The following is a 16,004-nucleotide window of genomic DNA, read 5'->3' as shown; positions in this document are numbered from 1 at the left end:
TATGGGTTTCCTCCAGGTGCTCCGGTTTCCTCCCACAATCCAAAGATGTGCAGGTCAGGTGAATTGGCCATGCTAAATTGCCCAAAGTGTTAGTCAGGGGTATGGGTCTGGGTGGTTACTCTTCGGAGGGTCGGTGTGGACCTGTTGGGCCGAAGGGCCTGTTTCCATACTGTAGGGAATCTAATCTAATCTTTTGAAAAAAAAAAGTCACGGGCAAAGAAGAAAAACACAATGAATTATGGTAAAGATAATTACCAGATAAAAGCAAGAGACCGGTACGAAAATTTAACATGTCAAAGATTCATTGAAATCCTGCAAAATCATCATGGCCTGGTATAATGGCACACTTAAAATGAAATATTTATTAAATTCTGGATGTGTAAGTATCTTGAACTTTCCCATCAAATTCTTCCCTTTCCCTCCCATTTACTCTCATATGTCATGGACCTCAGCAACATTAACACATTTGTCAAAGAATTAAAGATATACTGCTATGTCGCTAATATATCTCACTTTTATTCAGATATAATGGCACAATTAAAATGGTTAACTTTTTAACAATATTAACTTTTGGATGTATAGAGAACAAACTGTGAAAAGTACCGATAGACTTCATACTGGTCTGAATGAATGAATGAATGAATGAATCAAAACGTACTGTAGTAAACCAAGTGCCATAAGTACAGTTATGAATGAATGGAGATGCGATAAAGTGAACAAAGAGCGATGAATAGAGTTACCAATATGAATGAATGCATGTCATCTAATGCGATATGGTAGGGTCGACTTATGTACAAGATCTCTGGAAAATACAAGATTTTTTGGCAAAAACTGAGGGGCCAGTTTATGCATGTGATCAACCTATGCACAAGTATATATATGGTACCTTTGAGGTCGTGCCTTTATTTTCCAGCTCCCCATTCTTTTTTTATTTATGTTATTGGAACTATTGTTGACCATAAGCCAAGCACCAGGGAGGCAACAGACCTTGTGTGATATCTGTCGCCACTAGCAGTTCCTGTTATGATAGAATCCAGTATCATTATTGCTCTTAGACTTTTTCTCCCCCTCATGCAGTGCAGCTGAACCACACATGGTAACAGATTTGGTTGTTGCTGCATCCCACTGAGAAACAATCTCCCCCAGCAGTTACCAAAATGAAAAATCTGTAAGACTGGAAGGTGGACCCAGGGACTTCTGCACTACCTTTCTAGTGCTTTTACTCTGTCTGGTGGTCACCCCATTCATTTTATGCCTGTACATACTTTACCTGCACTGTGAGCACCTGACTGTATGTATTATCCACAAAAATCTCAATCTTGCAGATTTGCCATAATGACTCAAACTGCTGCTCCAGATCAAAAGTATAGATTTCCAGCAGCTGCAACTGGAGACAATTTCTGCACATGTAACAGTCACCAATGTTCCCTGTAAGCTGTACCATACTGAGAATCTGCTCATGCTGATTGACTTTGTTTTCTCCGCTCTTGCCAGACACAGATCTTGGAGGTCTGTGCAGAGGCTGGAGAAACTGGAGAAAATTAGGTCGTTACCCTGGACACATAGAATCCCTGACTTTGCATGGATAAGTCCCCTCGCAACCTTCTTCTCTCTAACACAACCTGCCTCAAGTCCCACAACCTTTCCTTGTAAAACTTTCTCTCCATACCAGGCAACATCCTAGTAAATCTCCTCTGAAGCCTTTTCAAAGCTTCCACATCCTTCCTATAATGTGGTGACCAGAACTGCATACAATACTCCAAGTGTGGCCACACCAGAGTTTTGTAGCTGCAGCATGACCTCGTGCTTCTACTAATTCCTCTACTAATAAAAGCTAACACACCATATGCCTTCTTAACAGCACTATCAACCTGGGTGGCAACTTATGTACATAGACACAGAGATCTCTCCGCTCATCTGAACTATCAAGAATCTTACCATTCGCCCAGTATTCTGAATCCCTGTTACTCCTTCCAAAGTGAATCACCGCACACTTTTCTGCATTAAACTCCATTTGCCACCTCTCAGCCCAGCTCTGCATCTTGTCCATGCCCCTCTTTAACCCACAGCATCCTTCAGCACTATCCACAACTGTACCTTTTGTATCATCCGCAAATTTACTAACTTATCCTTCTACACACTTATCTTTTATAAAAATGACAAACAGCAGTGGACCCAAAACAGATCCTTGCAGTACACCACTAGTTAATGAACTCCAAGATGAACATTTCCCATCAACCACCACCCTCTATCTTCTTTCAGCTAGCCAATTTCTGATCCAAACTGCCAAATTGCCCTCAATCCCATGCCTCAGTATTTTGTGCAGTAACCTACCATGGGGAACTTTATAAAACACCGTACTGAAATCCATATACAACACATCAACAACTTTACCCTCATTCACCTGTTTGGTCATCTTTGCAAAGAGCTCAATAAGGTTTGCGAGGCACGACCTACTTTTCACAAAACCGTGCTGACTACCCCTAAATCAACTTATTCCTATCGAGATGATTATAAATCCTATCTCTTATAAACTTTTCCAACACTTTACCCACAACCAAAGTAAGGTTCACTGATCTATAATTTCCAGGGTTGTTTCTACTACCCTTCTTGAACAAGGGTAAAACATTTGTTATCCTCCAGTCTTCTGGTACTATTCCTGTAGACAATAACATAAAGATCAAAGCCAAAGGCTAGGCATTCTCCTTCCTGACTTCATAGAGAATCCTATGATAAATCCCATCAGGCCCAGAGGATTTAACTATTTTCACACTTTCCAGAATTTCTAACACCTCCTCGTTTGAACCTCAATGCAGTTCAGTCTCGTAACCTGTTTCTCAGTATTCTATTAAACAATGTTGTCTTTTTCCAATGTGAATACGAATGAAAAATCTTCACTTATCGCTTCTCCTATCTCCTCGGACTCCACACACAGCTTCCCACTACTGTCCTCGATTGGCCCTAATTGTACTCTAGCCATTGTTTTATCCCTTATATTCCTAAAGAAAGCTTTAGGGTTTTCCCTGATCCTATCCGCCTTCTCTTGTCCCCTCCTTGCACGTCTTAGCTCTCTCTCTAGGTTTTACCTGGCTACCTTGTAACTCTCAATCGCTCTAACTGAGCCTTTACATCTCATCCTAACAAAAGCCTTCTTCTTCAACTTCCTTAGTAAACTATGGCTCCTGCGCTCAACAACTTCCTCCCTGTCTGACAGGTGCATACTGATTAAAGGACACACAGTAGCTGTTCCCTGAATAAGCTCCACATTTCTATTGTGCCCATCCCTTGCAGTTTCCTTCCCCATTCTATGCATCCTAAACCTTGTCTAATTGCATTGTAATTGCCTTCCCCCCAGCTGTAGCTCTTGCCCTCCAGTTATACCTATCCCTTTCCATCACTAAAGGAAACATAACTGAATTGTGGTCACTATCACCAAAGTGCTCACCTACCTCCAAATCTTGACATCTGGCCGGGTTCATTACCCAGTACCAAATATAACGTGGCCTCGCCCCTTGTTGGCCTGTCTACATACTGTGTCAGAAAACCCTCCCGCACACAATGGACAAAAACTGACCCATCTAAAGTACTTGAACTATAATATTTCCAGTCAATATTTGGGAAGTTGAAGACGCCCATAACAACTAACCTGTCACTCTCGCTCCCATCGAGAATTATCTTTGATATCCTTTCCTCTAAATATCTGGAACTATTCAGAGGCCTATAGAAAACCCCCAACAAGGTGACCTCTCCTTTCCTGTTTCTAACCTCAGCCCATACTACCTCAGTTGATGAGTCCTCAAACATCCTTTCTGCAGCCATAATACTATCCTTGACTAACAATGTTACACCCCCACATCTTTTATCATCTTCCCTGTTCTTACTGAAACATCTAAATCCCAGAACCTGCAACAAACATCCCTGTCCCTGTTCTACCCATGTCTCTGAAATGGCCACAACATCAAAATCCCAGATACCAACCCATGCTGCAAGTTCACCCACCTTATTCCAGATACTCCTGGCCTTGAAATAGACACACTTCAAACCAACTTCTTGCTTGCTAGTGCCCTCTTGTTATATTCCACTCCGTGGAAACACAAATGCATGGAGACAATGGTACCCCCGAGACACCCCAACTCCTTTCAGTCTCATCAAGATGGAGGATGCATCATTCAGGATGGCTTGACATTAAAAATCAATCATCTCAGCTATCATACAATTGTTAAGAGAAGCTGTGCCAGGGACAAGCAGATCAAAATCACGTTTGTTGTTTATGGGCACTTCAACCAGTTTATGTATTAAAAACAATTTCTCCACTTTGCTCTTGTCAGTGAGGCTGACAAAGGGATACAGAATTTGGTTTACCATTCGACTTGATTTTATTAACAAAATATTCCTTGCTAAAACATATGTGCGCATTTCCAAAAATTCCCACAATATTTACTTTCTGTCTAGTTCTAGCTGTCTAAGAAAGTATACTAACCTGAATCCAATATAATCCACATGTTTGAGCATGGCCATTAGAATCTCCATCCTTTCCCACATAGGGATGGCTTTCTTCTACAAATGTGGATCTTACAAATCAAGGTAGATCTTCTCCTGGTCTTCTAGGGTTGCTGGAATTCTTCACTGCACCTTCACCAAGGGGCTGGCTTTCAGGTGTGTTGCTTTTATCCTTCCTCACACTGGACCTTCTATAAGGTTCTGTGACCTTTGGCCAATGAGATCATGAGTTGGGTTTAAATCATCCAATAGGGTCACACCAACACCCTTCACTGTTGCCATTCTGGGAGGTGTAAAGTGCACAAATTCAGGCAGTCAATACACAATCCTTGGGCTGGTTGTAAACTGGTTCCCCTTCAATCTTTGATCTTCATTTACACAGTTCTCTATAGCTAGTTCTCTGGCTGCTATCTAATTTAGTTTGACCAATTTTCTGTCAAGGTTGATTTGTCCAGCTGTGGTTCAATTCATAATGTCCAATTTTGAGCCTTGACCACACCTTTTTGGGAAGGTCCTGTGAACTTTCGTGGTTATGACCCCAGCTGATGAAATCTTTGGACAGCTGAGGTCCATAATGAAAACTGGTATGATAGATTATATGTTTAATTTGTATGATTGGTTACTAGTTAGTCATTGATTCAGATTAATATGAGCTGCAGATTTTTTTGCAACAGAATGCAAATTTATGACAAAAAAAGGGGGCAGAGTGAATGATGTGGTCTATGGCAAGATGTGTGGCAAAACTGGATGTCATATCCAGCAAGGTTCATATCGACATCAAGTTCATTTCAATTCATATTTTATGCATTTCATGAGCAATGTGATTAGATGCTTACCATGGCACCCATTTGGACCCTAGCATTGCCTGCCTTTTCATAGGATATATGTAACAGTCCATCTTCTGAAGTTACACTATCATCATACCCCACTTTTTGCTCCGCTACACTGGTGACTGTCCCGGCGCCACCTCGTACTCCCACAAGGAGGTTGAACAGTTCATCAACTTCACGAACACCTTCCACGTTGACCTCAAATTCACCTGAACCATCGTGGACACCTTCAAACCCTTCCTAGACCTCTCCGGCGACTGACTGATCACAGACATCTACTTAATACCCACCAACTCCCATAGCTACCTGGACTACACCTCCTCCTACCCCCACTCCTGTAACAACGCTATCTCTTACTCCCAATTCCTCTGCCTCTGCTGTATCTGCTTCCACTCCAGGACATCCTAGGTGGCCTCCTATTTCAAGGACTGCAACTTCCCCTCTCACGTGATCAACAATTCCCTCCAGCACTTTTCCTCCATTTCCCGTATCTCTGCCCTTGAATCCCACCCTTCCAACTACAAGGATAAAAACCCCTGGTCCTCACCTTCCACCTAACTAATCTCTGGATACAGTGCATTATCATCTGCCATTTCCGCCACGTACAACCAGACCCCACCAGCAGAGATATATTTCCCTCCCTGCCCAATCTGCATTCCGCAGAGACCATGCACTCCGCAACTGTCTCATTAGGACCACCCTCAACCCACCTTCTACTCCCGGCACCTTCCCTTGCCACTGCAAGAGATGTAAAACCTGCGCCTACAAGGTCCCAAAGGTTCCTTCCACGTCCGCCAGAGATTTTTCTGCACATCCAAACACCACATCTTGATGTGGTCTTCTCGACATTGGGGAGATAGGATGCCAATTTGTGGAACCTTTCAGTGAACATCTCTAGGACACACACCACCCACCAACCTCACTGCCCGGTGGCCAAGCACTTCAATTCCCACTCCCACACTGCCAAGGACATGCAAGTCTTGGGCCTCCTCCACCGTCAAATCCAAGCCACCTGACGATTGGAAGAAGAACGCCTCATTTTCCACCTTGGCTCCCTCCAACCACACGGCATCAACGTCAACTTCAGTTTCCTCATCTACCCCCCCCCGCCCCCCCCACACCTCATCTCAGATTCAACCCTCCAACTCGGCACCGCCCTCTTGAACTGTCCTACCTGTCCATTGTCCTTCTCACCTATCACCCTCCCTTCCAACCTATCACCATCATCCCCCACCTGCATCTATCACCTTCCCAGCTGCCTTCTCCCACCCCACCCCACCCTCCTATTTATTTCTCAGCCCTGTTACCCCACCACCCCCCACCCATATTCCTGATGAAGGGCTTAAGCTCAAAGCATCAACTCTCCTGCTTCTTGGATGCTGTCTGACCTGCTGTGCTTTTCCAGTGCCACACTTTTCAACTCTGATATCTCCGGCATCTGCTATTCTCACTTTTTCTCTGCATGCTCCAAATGACCTCCTGGTTGCAAACCAGACAGCAACATATGAGGAGAGGCTCATAAGCTCTAATCACACTAATCCCAAAATCCACAGACATTGGCATCCACATGTCCCACCTTCTATGAGCCCTCATGGCATATCTCCAATCCACTTACAATACTTCTGCATTTCAGGGATTTTGTAGTTGATATACCAGTATACCCAGACCCTTCTCTTCCACAGCATTCTGCAAGCTCTTATTTTAAATAGTATGTTGTTTTCTATTTGTGTTCCCAAAGTGGAAAACCTCACATTTTCCAACATTATACTTGCAGCTTGTTTTCCTACTTATTTTTGTGTCATTATCAAAAATAGCTACAACATAATAGGCTCTCATTACTACTTTGTTATATAGCTAATGTGTTTCAGAATAATGACATTCATTTCTATGTGTGTAAAAGTTTGTAATTTACAGTACATTAAAATGTGTACTCTAAGCTATGGACCTAGCTTCCAACACCTTCTACAGTTTGTCTACCCTCCTCTGGTGTGAATTTTACTGCTCCCATGCTGCCACGTCCCACACCACTCCCTCACCCCACCTGCCCCACCACTTATATATTTGAAAGCAAGCTAACATCTTCCCCAATGCAACCTGACCTTACATAAAGGAAGCAGATAGACTTCAGCAGAGGAAGATAGAAGAAGGCAAACAGCCTGGCAGTTTTGACAGTGCAAGTTGCTGTTAAGCAGGAAGACGGGATATTTCTAGTGTCAATCAGAAGCACCCCTCCACCCCCCAGCCTTAGAATGATGCCACCCTTTTGAGCCCTCACTCAACTTTTCTAACCCTCTTCCATAACTCCATTCCCACAGCCACCAAACTCTCCAGACTTCCTTGTGACTGTTTTTAATCCCAGTGACCTCCTGTATTGTTGGTCTGCATGGATCAGTCATCAGACACATGTAAGACCATTAGATAAAGGAGTAGAATTTGGCATTTCAGATCCTAAAGTCTACTCCACCATTCAATCATGGCTGATATGTTTAACCCCATTCAACTGCCTTCTCCCTGTAACCCTTGATATTCTTACCAATCAATTGATCTAGATTGTTAACATATAACATGAATAGTTGTGATCCCAACACAGAACACTGCAGAACTCCACTAGTCATCGGCTGCCATCCTGAAAAGTACCCCTTTATCCTTACTGTCCACCTTCTGCCAGTCAGCCAATCATTTATCCATGCCATTACCTTGCCCCTGACATCATGGGCTCTCATCTTATTTAGAAATCACACAACACCGGGTTATGGTCCAACAGATTTATTTTGAAGCACTAGCTTTCAGAGTGCTGTTCCTTCATCAGGTAGATGTGGAGCAGGATCATAAGACACATAACTTAGAGCAAAAGATCACAATGTTATGCAATTTATCAATATATTGAACAAACCTAGATTGCTGTTAAGTCTAGATGAGTATATGAATAGGAAGGGTTTAGAGGGATATGAGCCAAGTCCTGGCTAATAGGATTAGATTAATTTAGGATATCTGGTCAGCATGGATGAGTTGGACCGAATGGTCTGTTTCCATGTTGTATATCTCTGTGACTCTAAGTAAGTCTTTAATCTTTTAGAATGGGTTGCAGGTTTTAGTTCATTGACATGTAAATCCAGAACTTCTTTCGAGTCACATTCTCGAGATAAGGTTTTATAATAAAAGGTAGCATCTCATCTCAGATAATGCACTAAAGGTGTGAGGTTAAAGTCTGTCTGTATCTCAATCTTAAGTCAGACTGGTTCTATTTCCAAAGTAGCAGTTTATAAAATGTCACATGGATTGACTGCCTGTAGATTGTGTGCTTTTTGAACAAAATAGAATGTATCTGCAAATATAATTCTGCATATGCAAACTCACCCCATACTTACATGCGTGTGTATGTGTGTGTGTGTGCAATGTGAGGGAGAGAGAGAGAGAGAGAGGGAGAGAGTATGTGTGGGAGTGGGAGTGTGTGCAAGTCAGTGCGTAACTGTGTGTATGTGAGAGTGTGTGTTTGCATGTGTGCGTGCATGGTAGAGTGTGTGCATGAGTGTAACGGAGTATAAGCCAATGAGAGGGTGTGTACGTGGGTATGAGTATGAGAGGTGTATGTCTGTGTCTGAGAGAGAATTTGTGTATGACTGAGGGTCTGCTTGAGTGTGTATGTAAGACTGTGTGTGTATGTATGTGGGTGAGAGAGTGTATAGTGTAGTGGGGTCACCTGTACTGTGACATGAACCCAAGGTTGAGGAAGGCTTCAACTGGGACCTGCAATCCATTCTAAAAGATAAAAGACTTAACAGCAATCTAGGTTTGTTCAATATATCGTATCAGTTGCATGACACTTGATCTTTTGCTTTAAATTCTGTGTCTTATGATCCTGCTCCCCAGCTACCTGATAAAGGAGCAGCACTCTGAAAGCTAGTACTTCCAAATAAACCTATTGGACTACAACCTGTGTTGTGTGGTTTTTAACTTTGTCCACCCCAATCCAACACCGACACAACCACAACATCTTTTGTAGACATGTACAACACGGAAACAGACCATTTGGTCCAACTCGTTCATGCTGACCAGATATCCTAAATTAATCTATTCCTATTTCCCTCTAAAGTCTTCCTATTCATTGGCCCATATCCCTGTAAACCCTTCCTGTTCATATACCGATGCAGATGCATTTTAAATGTTATAATTATACGAGCCTCCACTATTTCATCTGGCAGCTCATTCCATACATGCATCATTCTTTGCATGAAATAGTTACCCCTTAGGTCCCTTTTAATTCTTTCCCCTCTCACCCTAAATGTAGGCCCTCTCATTCTGGCCTCTCCCACCCTAGGGAAAAGACCTTGTCTATTTACCCCATCTATGCCCCTCATGATTGTATAAACCTCTGTAAGGTCACCCCTCAACCTCCAATGCTCCAGGGAAAACAGCCCCATTAATAAGTTAGAATGAATAAATATGAAAATGACTGACTAAATAAAGTATTTGTGTGGCAGAACCTCAGGGGATAGTGTGAGCATAAAAATAAGCAAAGCTTTTGATTAGCATCTAAGTAACTTTTCTATAATCCATTAATTTATTTTGCTGGATAGCTGTGAAATAACCAACAACAAAAGTGTATTTTTCTTGCATTCCTGAGTTACAAAAATGTCCCAGTTACTCAATTCGAGTGGATAATTTTATAATTTTACTGGGTATCATTAGTAAAATATATTGCTGTGTGTAGGTGTATGCTGTCGAATGATTTATTACATCATTTGTTTTGCTGTAGACAATGTTTCAGAGTAGACTTTTTTTAATATTCCAGTTATTATTTGTAAATACTGTTGGCTGTCACCTCTGTTCATTTATTTTGTTCTCAATCTTTCTTTTCAGTCCCTCCTCCTCCTCCGCCTTACAGTTATGACTATGAGATGGATTATCCTGCAGATCTCCCACCACCTTACACACCCACACCTCAGGCTTCCTTGCAGTACACCCCACCTCCACCATATCCAGGATGTTCAAGAAAATAAATTCTCACTCAACATCACTAAACACAACGTTGGAAGCTGATTGAAATTCCATTGATCTAATAATAAATGAGAGCAGGTAGTGCCTAAGACAGCAAAAGCATCATTGTTCTTCTGATTTATTCCAACTCTGTACTTGGCAATAGTTTCCCCCTCAGCTCTTCAAGCAATTTTCTTTCCTGCAATGTTATCGACTAGAAAGATTGAATTTTTTTTTGATAAGTTATTAGCTTTAATGCTGTTGACATAGTAAGTTATGAATCCAGTGATTTTTCTATCCAGACTGTGAACTAAAATATCCTAGCCACCATGAGAGAGCATGACAATCGAGGATGTGAAACAAGGTGAAGTGCATCATTTCTACAAATGTAAAGATGAACAGGCAATTGGCCTGTAATAAAAAATACTGATATTTATAAAAGACATTGAGTAAATGCATTTCTTTTATCTTGCAGTTTTTATTGTCTCTTCTTGCAAAGCTGTTAAAAAATAAACGCAAGATATTATGTCGAATCAACAACAAAGCCTGTGTACGGAAAAATAAATACGATCCCAAAATAACAAGTGGATCTATGTATATAGAAACATAGAAAGTAAGGCTTGTTTATTATTATACCAGGATAGTAACAAATTCTGCATATAAAAGAATATGAATAGTATGCCATGATAATTTGGAGTCTGTACATAGAGAACTATAATTAACTCAGTTGGGCCTTCCATACAACATACATACGCCTGCTGAACAACATGAATAATGAGGATTGTCAACTGGAATGGCTTCTCTTCCTGCTCCCTTTCACATACCTCTGGCATGCCCAATAACCTATCCTTGGCCTTCTCATATTTTTCATTTAAATACTTAGTCTTGATAACATAATAGCTTGTACATTGATAAAACCCAGTCTCGCTCACACCAAAAAGTTGCTTTTGAATCTGCTTCTACCACCCCCTCACTCCCCCCCCCCCCCCCCACCACAGTAATGCATTCCAGGCACCTAACGCCCTAAGTGTAAGAGACTTGCCTCACATATCTCATTTAAAATCTTCCCATCTCACCTTAAACCTAAGCCCTTAGTATTTGAAATTTCCACCTTGGACTCTGACTAACTACATTATGCATGCCATTTATAATTTTATATACAACAAACATTTTATTAACTAGCATTTATGGAACCAGGAGTGTGCCGGTTGATCCAATATTCCAGACAATTAAGAGGTACAAATAACCACAGTAAACCTTGACCAAATGAAGCTTCAAGACATCAACATCCCTAAAAAAAAATCTATGTAAAAGCATCAATGTACCTTCGCAAATTAATGTAAAAACACACAATAAGTAATAGAAATGCGGGAGGAATACACATCACTGTTATACTTTACTTACAGCATGAATACTCGGACATCGTGGAAGAATACGGTACTGCAGGCGAGCAAGCTAAGATTCTGGCGTTGTGAGGCAGCAGTGCTAACCACTGTGCCACTATGCTGCCCACCAAGGTAAGGCATTAGTGGGCGGCACAGTGGTTAGCACTGCTGCCTCACAGCGCCAGAGACCCAGGTTCAATTCCCGCCTCTGTGTGGAGTTTGCACATTCTCCCCGTGTCTGCGTGGGTTTCCTCCGGGTGCTCCGGTTTCCTCCCACAATCCAAAAATGTGCAGGTTAGGTGAATTGGCCATGCTAAGTAGCCCGTAGTGTTAGGTGTAGGGGATTGGGTCCGGGTGGATTACGCTTTGGCGGGTCGGTGTGGACTTGTTGGGCTGAAGGGCCTGTTTCCACACTCTAAGTAATCTAAATCTAATCTAAACATCATATGTGCTGAGAGCCCAGATCGCTACATGGGAATATGATATTGTGGCCATTAGAGTTGAGAAACAGACAGGACTGGCTGCTCAATGTTCCACGGTTTCATTGTTTTAGACAGAATAGACAGGAAGGTTGAAGAGGTGTGGAGTTACATTATTAATCAGGGAGAATGTTATATCTGCACTCAGAAAGGACATACTGGAAGGCTCATCCACTGAGGCAACATGGATCGAGCTCAAATAAGATGGGTGCAATCACCCTGATACAATTATACTATGGAGCCATTGAGATATTGAGGAACAAATAGGTCAGTAGAGTTGTCATAGTGGGTGACTTTAATGTCCCCAACATTGATCCTTAGAGCAAGAGGCTTAGATGGGGCAGAATTGGTTAAGTGCATCCAAGAGGGTTTCTTTAGAGTATTTGGACAGTCCAACTCCAGGAGAGGCCATACTGGAACTTGGAGAAAGTGAGGACTGCAGATTCCCGGAGAACTGAGTTGAAAAGTGTGGTGCTGGAAAAGCACAGCACATCAGGCAGCATCCGAGGAGCAGGACAGTTGATGTTTTGGGCATAAGCTCTTCATTGGGAATAAATTCACGATGAAGGACTTATGCCTGATACATTGACTTTCCTGCTCCAAACTGGAACTTGTACTGGCTAATGAGCCTGGTCAGGTGACAGACCTTTTAGTGGAACAGTATTTTGGATTCAGTGATCGCAACTCCTTAAGTTTTAAGATAGCTATGAATAAGAATAAGTCAGGACCTTGTTCCAAGGTACTAAACTGACAAAGGGCAAATTACACCTATACTAGGCAGGAGCTAGGGTTTGTTAACTGGGAAGAGATGTTATCAGATAAGTCCACATTTGACATGTGGGAATTGTTTAAAGACTTGTTCGTGGAGGTTTAAGACCGGCATGTTCCAATATGGAGAAAGGACAAGGATGGCAAGGTAAGGGACCCTTGGATAATGAGGGAGGTTATGAATTTAGGCAAAAGGAAAAAATAAACACGTCAGGTTTGAGAAGCTAAAATCAAACAGGGCCTATGAGGAAAATAAAGAAAGCAGGGAAGAACTCAGACAGGGGGTTAGGAGAGGAAGAAGGGGGCATGAAATGACCTTGGCAAGTAGGGTTAAAGAGGCATTTCTGTAGATACATTAAAAAAGAGGATAACTAGGGAGAAGATAGGACCACTCAAGGATAATGGAAAGAACTTGTGCTGGAGGCAAAGGATGTGTGTGAAATCCCAAATGAATACATTACATCAGGATTTACCCAGGAGAAGGATACGGAGGATCGTGAGGTTTGTGTGGAACATGCTAATACACTATAGCATTTTAAGATCAAGAAAAAAGTGGTTTTGGGTCTCTGGAAGGTGGATAAGTCCTCAGGATCCGTTGGTATTTACCCCCAGGTTATTGAAAGAGGCAAGAGAGGAGATTGCTGGTGCCTTGACTGAGATCTTTGTATCTTCGCTAGCCACTGGATAAGTACCGGAGGTCTGGCTAGTAGCTAATGTTGTTCCTCTATTCAAGAAGGGAAGCAGAATAATCCAGGAAACTATACACATTAGTAGTTGAGACTCACATTAGTTGTTGGGAAGCTATTGGAGAGAATTCTTAGGGATAGGAGTTATGAGCATTTGGAAAAGCATGGCCTAAATGGGGACAATCAGCATGGCTTTGTGCAGAGCAGGTCACGTCTTACTAACTTGATTGAATATTTCAAGGAGATGATAAAGGTGATTGTTGAGGGTTGTAGGATTGAGCAAAAATCCCTATCATCTAAACAGTACAAAACCAGATAATAATTTGAAAACACTTTCAAATAAACCTGTTGGACTATAACCTGGTGTCGTGTGATTTTTAACCATGTCCAACTCAGTCTAACGCCTCCAAATCACATCTAAAATCAAAATACATTCACACATACTCTTAACCATCAGGAAACTGACCTCAAAGGGAACACCAAAACATAGATTTGAGAGGAGATAATGGGGCACAGAGGCTGGATAATTGTCAGCCCTGATCTGACCAGAGGGAGAGATCCTTTTCAACACCAAGCTTCTGCAGAAACAGCTTTCCCACAGACTCTAGCCTCAACAAGCAGCTTCAAACCAAGAACAGATAAGCTAATTCAGGAAGATAAACCAAGAGCATCATCGCAACCAAGGACATCTGAGAGGGAGGATGCCAACCAAGTGCTATCTGAATAAGACCTTCCAGACATGAACTAAGAGAACCAACAGCAAGAACCTCAGCATTTTAAAATTATATTTTCTCAGTGTGAGCTGAAACTCCCAAGACCACAAATTTTCCAACCTGGCTAGCAGGGAGGGAAAGGCAGGTGATGACAGTGCAGGGAACCCCAAAGGGTAGGATTTTGTTACTATAACTGCCATTTAGCTTCTTATATGTATAGCCTGTGTTTAATATTAATCATCTGTTTAATTACTGTCTTCTGTATAATTTGTGTTAATTTCACTGCTTATTACATTTGCCTTTAATTCTTGTGTTAGGATCATGCCATTTACTATATACTTTCCTCTTGCATTTGAAATCCCAAAATGCATCACCTCACACTTGTCTCAATTAAATTCCATCTGCCATTTCTACTCCCATCTTTCCAACAGATCTACATCATGTTGTAGCTTTTGACAATTTTCCTTTCTATCCACGACTCCACCATTTTCATGTTCCCTGCAAATTTACGAGTTAGACACCCAACATTTTCGGCCAAATAATTTTTACATATAATACAAATAATAGAGGTCCCAGCACTGATCCTTGCTCTTCAACTGTTGCTAAATTATCGAAATACCTGTCTGACATCCACTACTTGATGAGCAGTTAAACCATTGGTAGACTGAAGCCATTGCCTTTGATCTTTGCTACAAAGAACAGAAGAACCATGAGCAGAAGTAGGCTGTCTGCCCCTTTGATTATGCTCCACTATTCAATAAGATTATGGCTGATTTTTTTCATGGCCTCAGCTCCACTTACCCGCCCTCTCACAATAACAGTTCATTTCTTTACTGGTCAAAAAATTATCTATCTTAGCTTTAAAAACATTCAATAAGGAAACCTCAATTACTTCACTGGGCAGGGAATTCCATAGATTCAAAACCCTCTGGGTAAAGAATTTCCTCCTCAAATCAGTCCTAAATCTGCTCCCCCTAATTTTGAGGTTACGCCACCCTGTCCTCATTTCAACCGCCAATGGAAAATCCTCTCTACTTCTATCTTATCTTTTCCCTTCATAATTTTATGTTTCTATTTGATCCCTCCTCATTCTTCTAAATTCTAATGATTATAATCCCAGTCTACTGAGTCTCTCCTCATAAGCCAACCCCCTCAACTCCAGAATCAACCTTGTGAACTTCCTCTGCACTCCCTCTAGTGTCAGTACATCTTTTCTCAAGTAAGGAGACCAACACTGCACGCAGTACTCTTGGAGTGGCCCCTCCAGCACCCCATACAGCTGCAACATAATCTCCCTGCTTTTAAACTCAATCCCCTTAGCAAAGAAGGACCTAACAAGGGAGTCACAGAGGGAATGCTCTCTGAGGAACGCAGATAGGGGTAGGGAGGGAATATATATCTCCAGTGGTGAGATCTGATTGTTGGTGGCAGAAATGGCGGAGGATAATGCACTGTATCCGGAGATCCGCTGTTTCCACGTCTCCCTCGTTAGGTCCACGCACCGCCCCCCCCCCCCCCCCCCCCCACCACACCTGCGCCCACACCTCCCCCCTCACCTCCATCCAAGACACCAGAGGGTCTTTTCACATCTGGCAGAGATTTTCCTGCACTTCCAAACACCTCATCTACTGTGTCCGTTTGGTCTCGATGTGGTCTCCTCTACATT

The 16,004-nt window shown here is 42.1% G+C and overlaps 1 protein-coding gene across 1 annotated transcript in view; it reads left to right on the top strand.

Annotated features, from left to right (window-relative positions):
* The window catches only part of cyyr1 (cysteine/tyrosine-rich 1), a 38,534-nt gene extending 27,390 nt beyond the window's left edge, over positions 1–11,144 (top strand). The window contains exon 4 of the mRNA XM_043701396.2: positions 10,191–11,144. Coding sequence (XP_043557331.2) covers positions 10,191–10,330 — 140 coding nt within the window. The 3' untranslated portion in view covers positions 10,331–11,144. The remainder of the gene's footprint in view (positions 1–10,190) is intronic.
* Positions 11,145–16,004: the final 4,860 nt, after the last annotated feature.

This window comes from Chiloscyllium plagiosum, unplaced genomic scaffold (assembly GCF_037043375.1).
Source record: "Chiloscyllium plagiosum isolate Xiang-an unplaced genomic scaffold, Cpla_swu_hap1 HiC_scaffold_12, whole genome shotgun sequence".
NCBI lineage: Eukaryota > Metazoa > Chordata > Chondrichthyes > Orectolobiformes > Hemiscylliidae > Chiloscyllium > Chiloscyllium plagiosum.
Note: the sequence above shows the minus strand (reverse complement) of the source record. Positions and strands in the feature narration are given on the sequence as shown.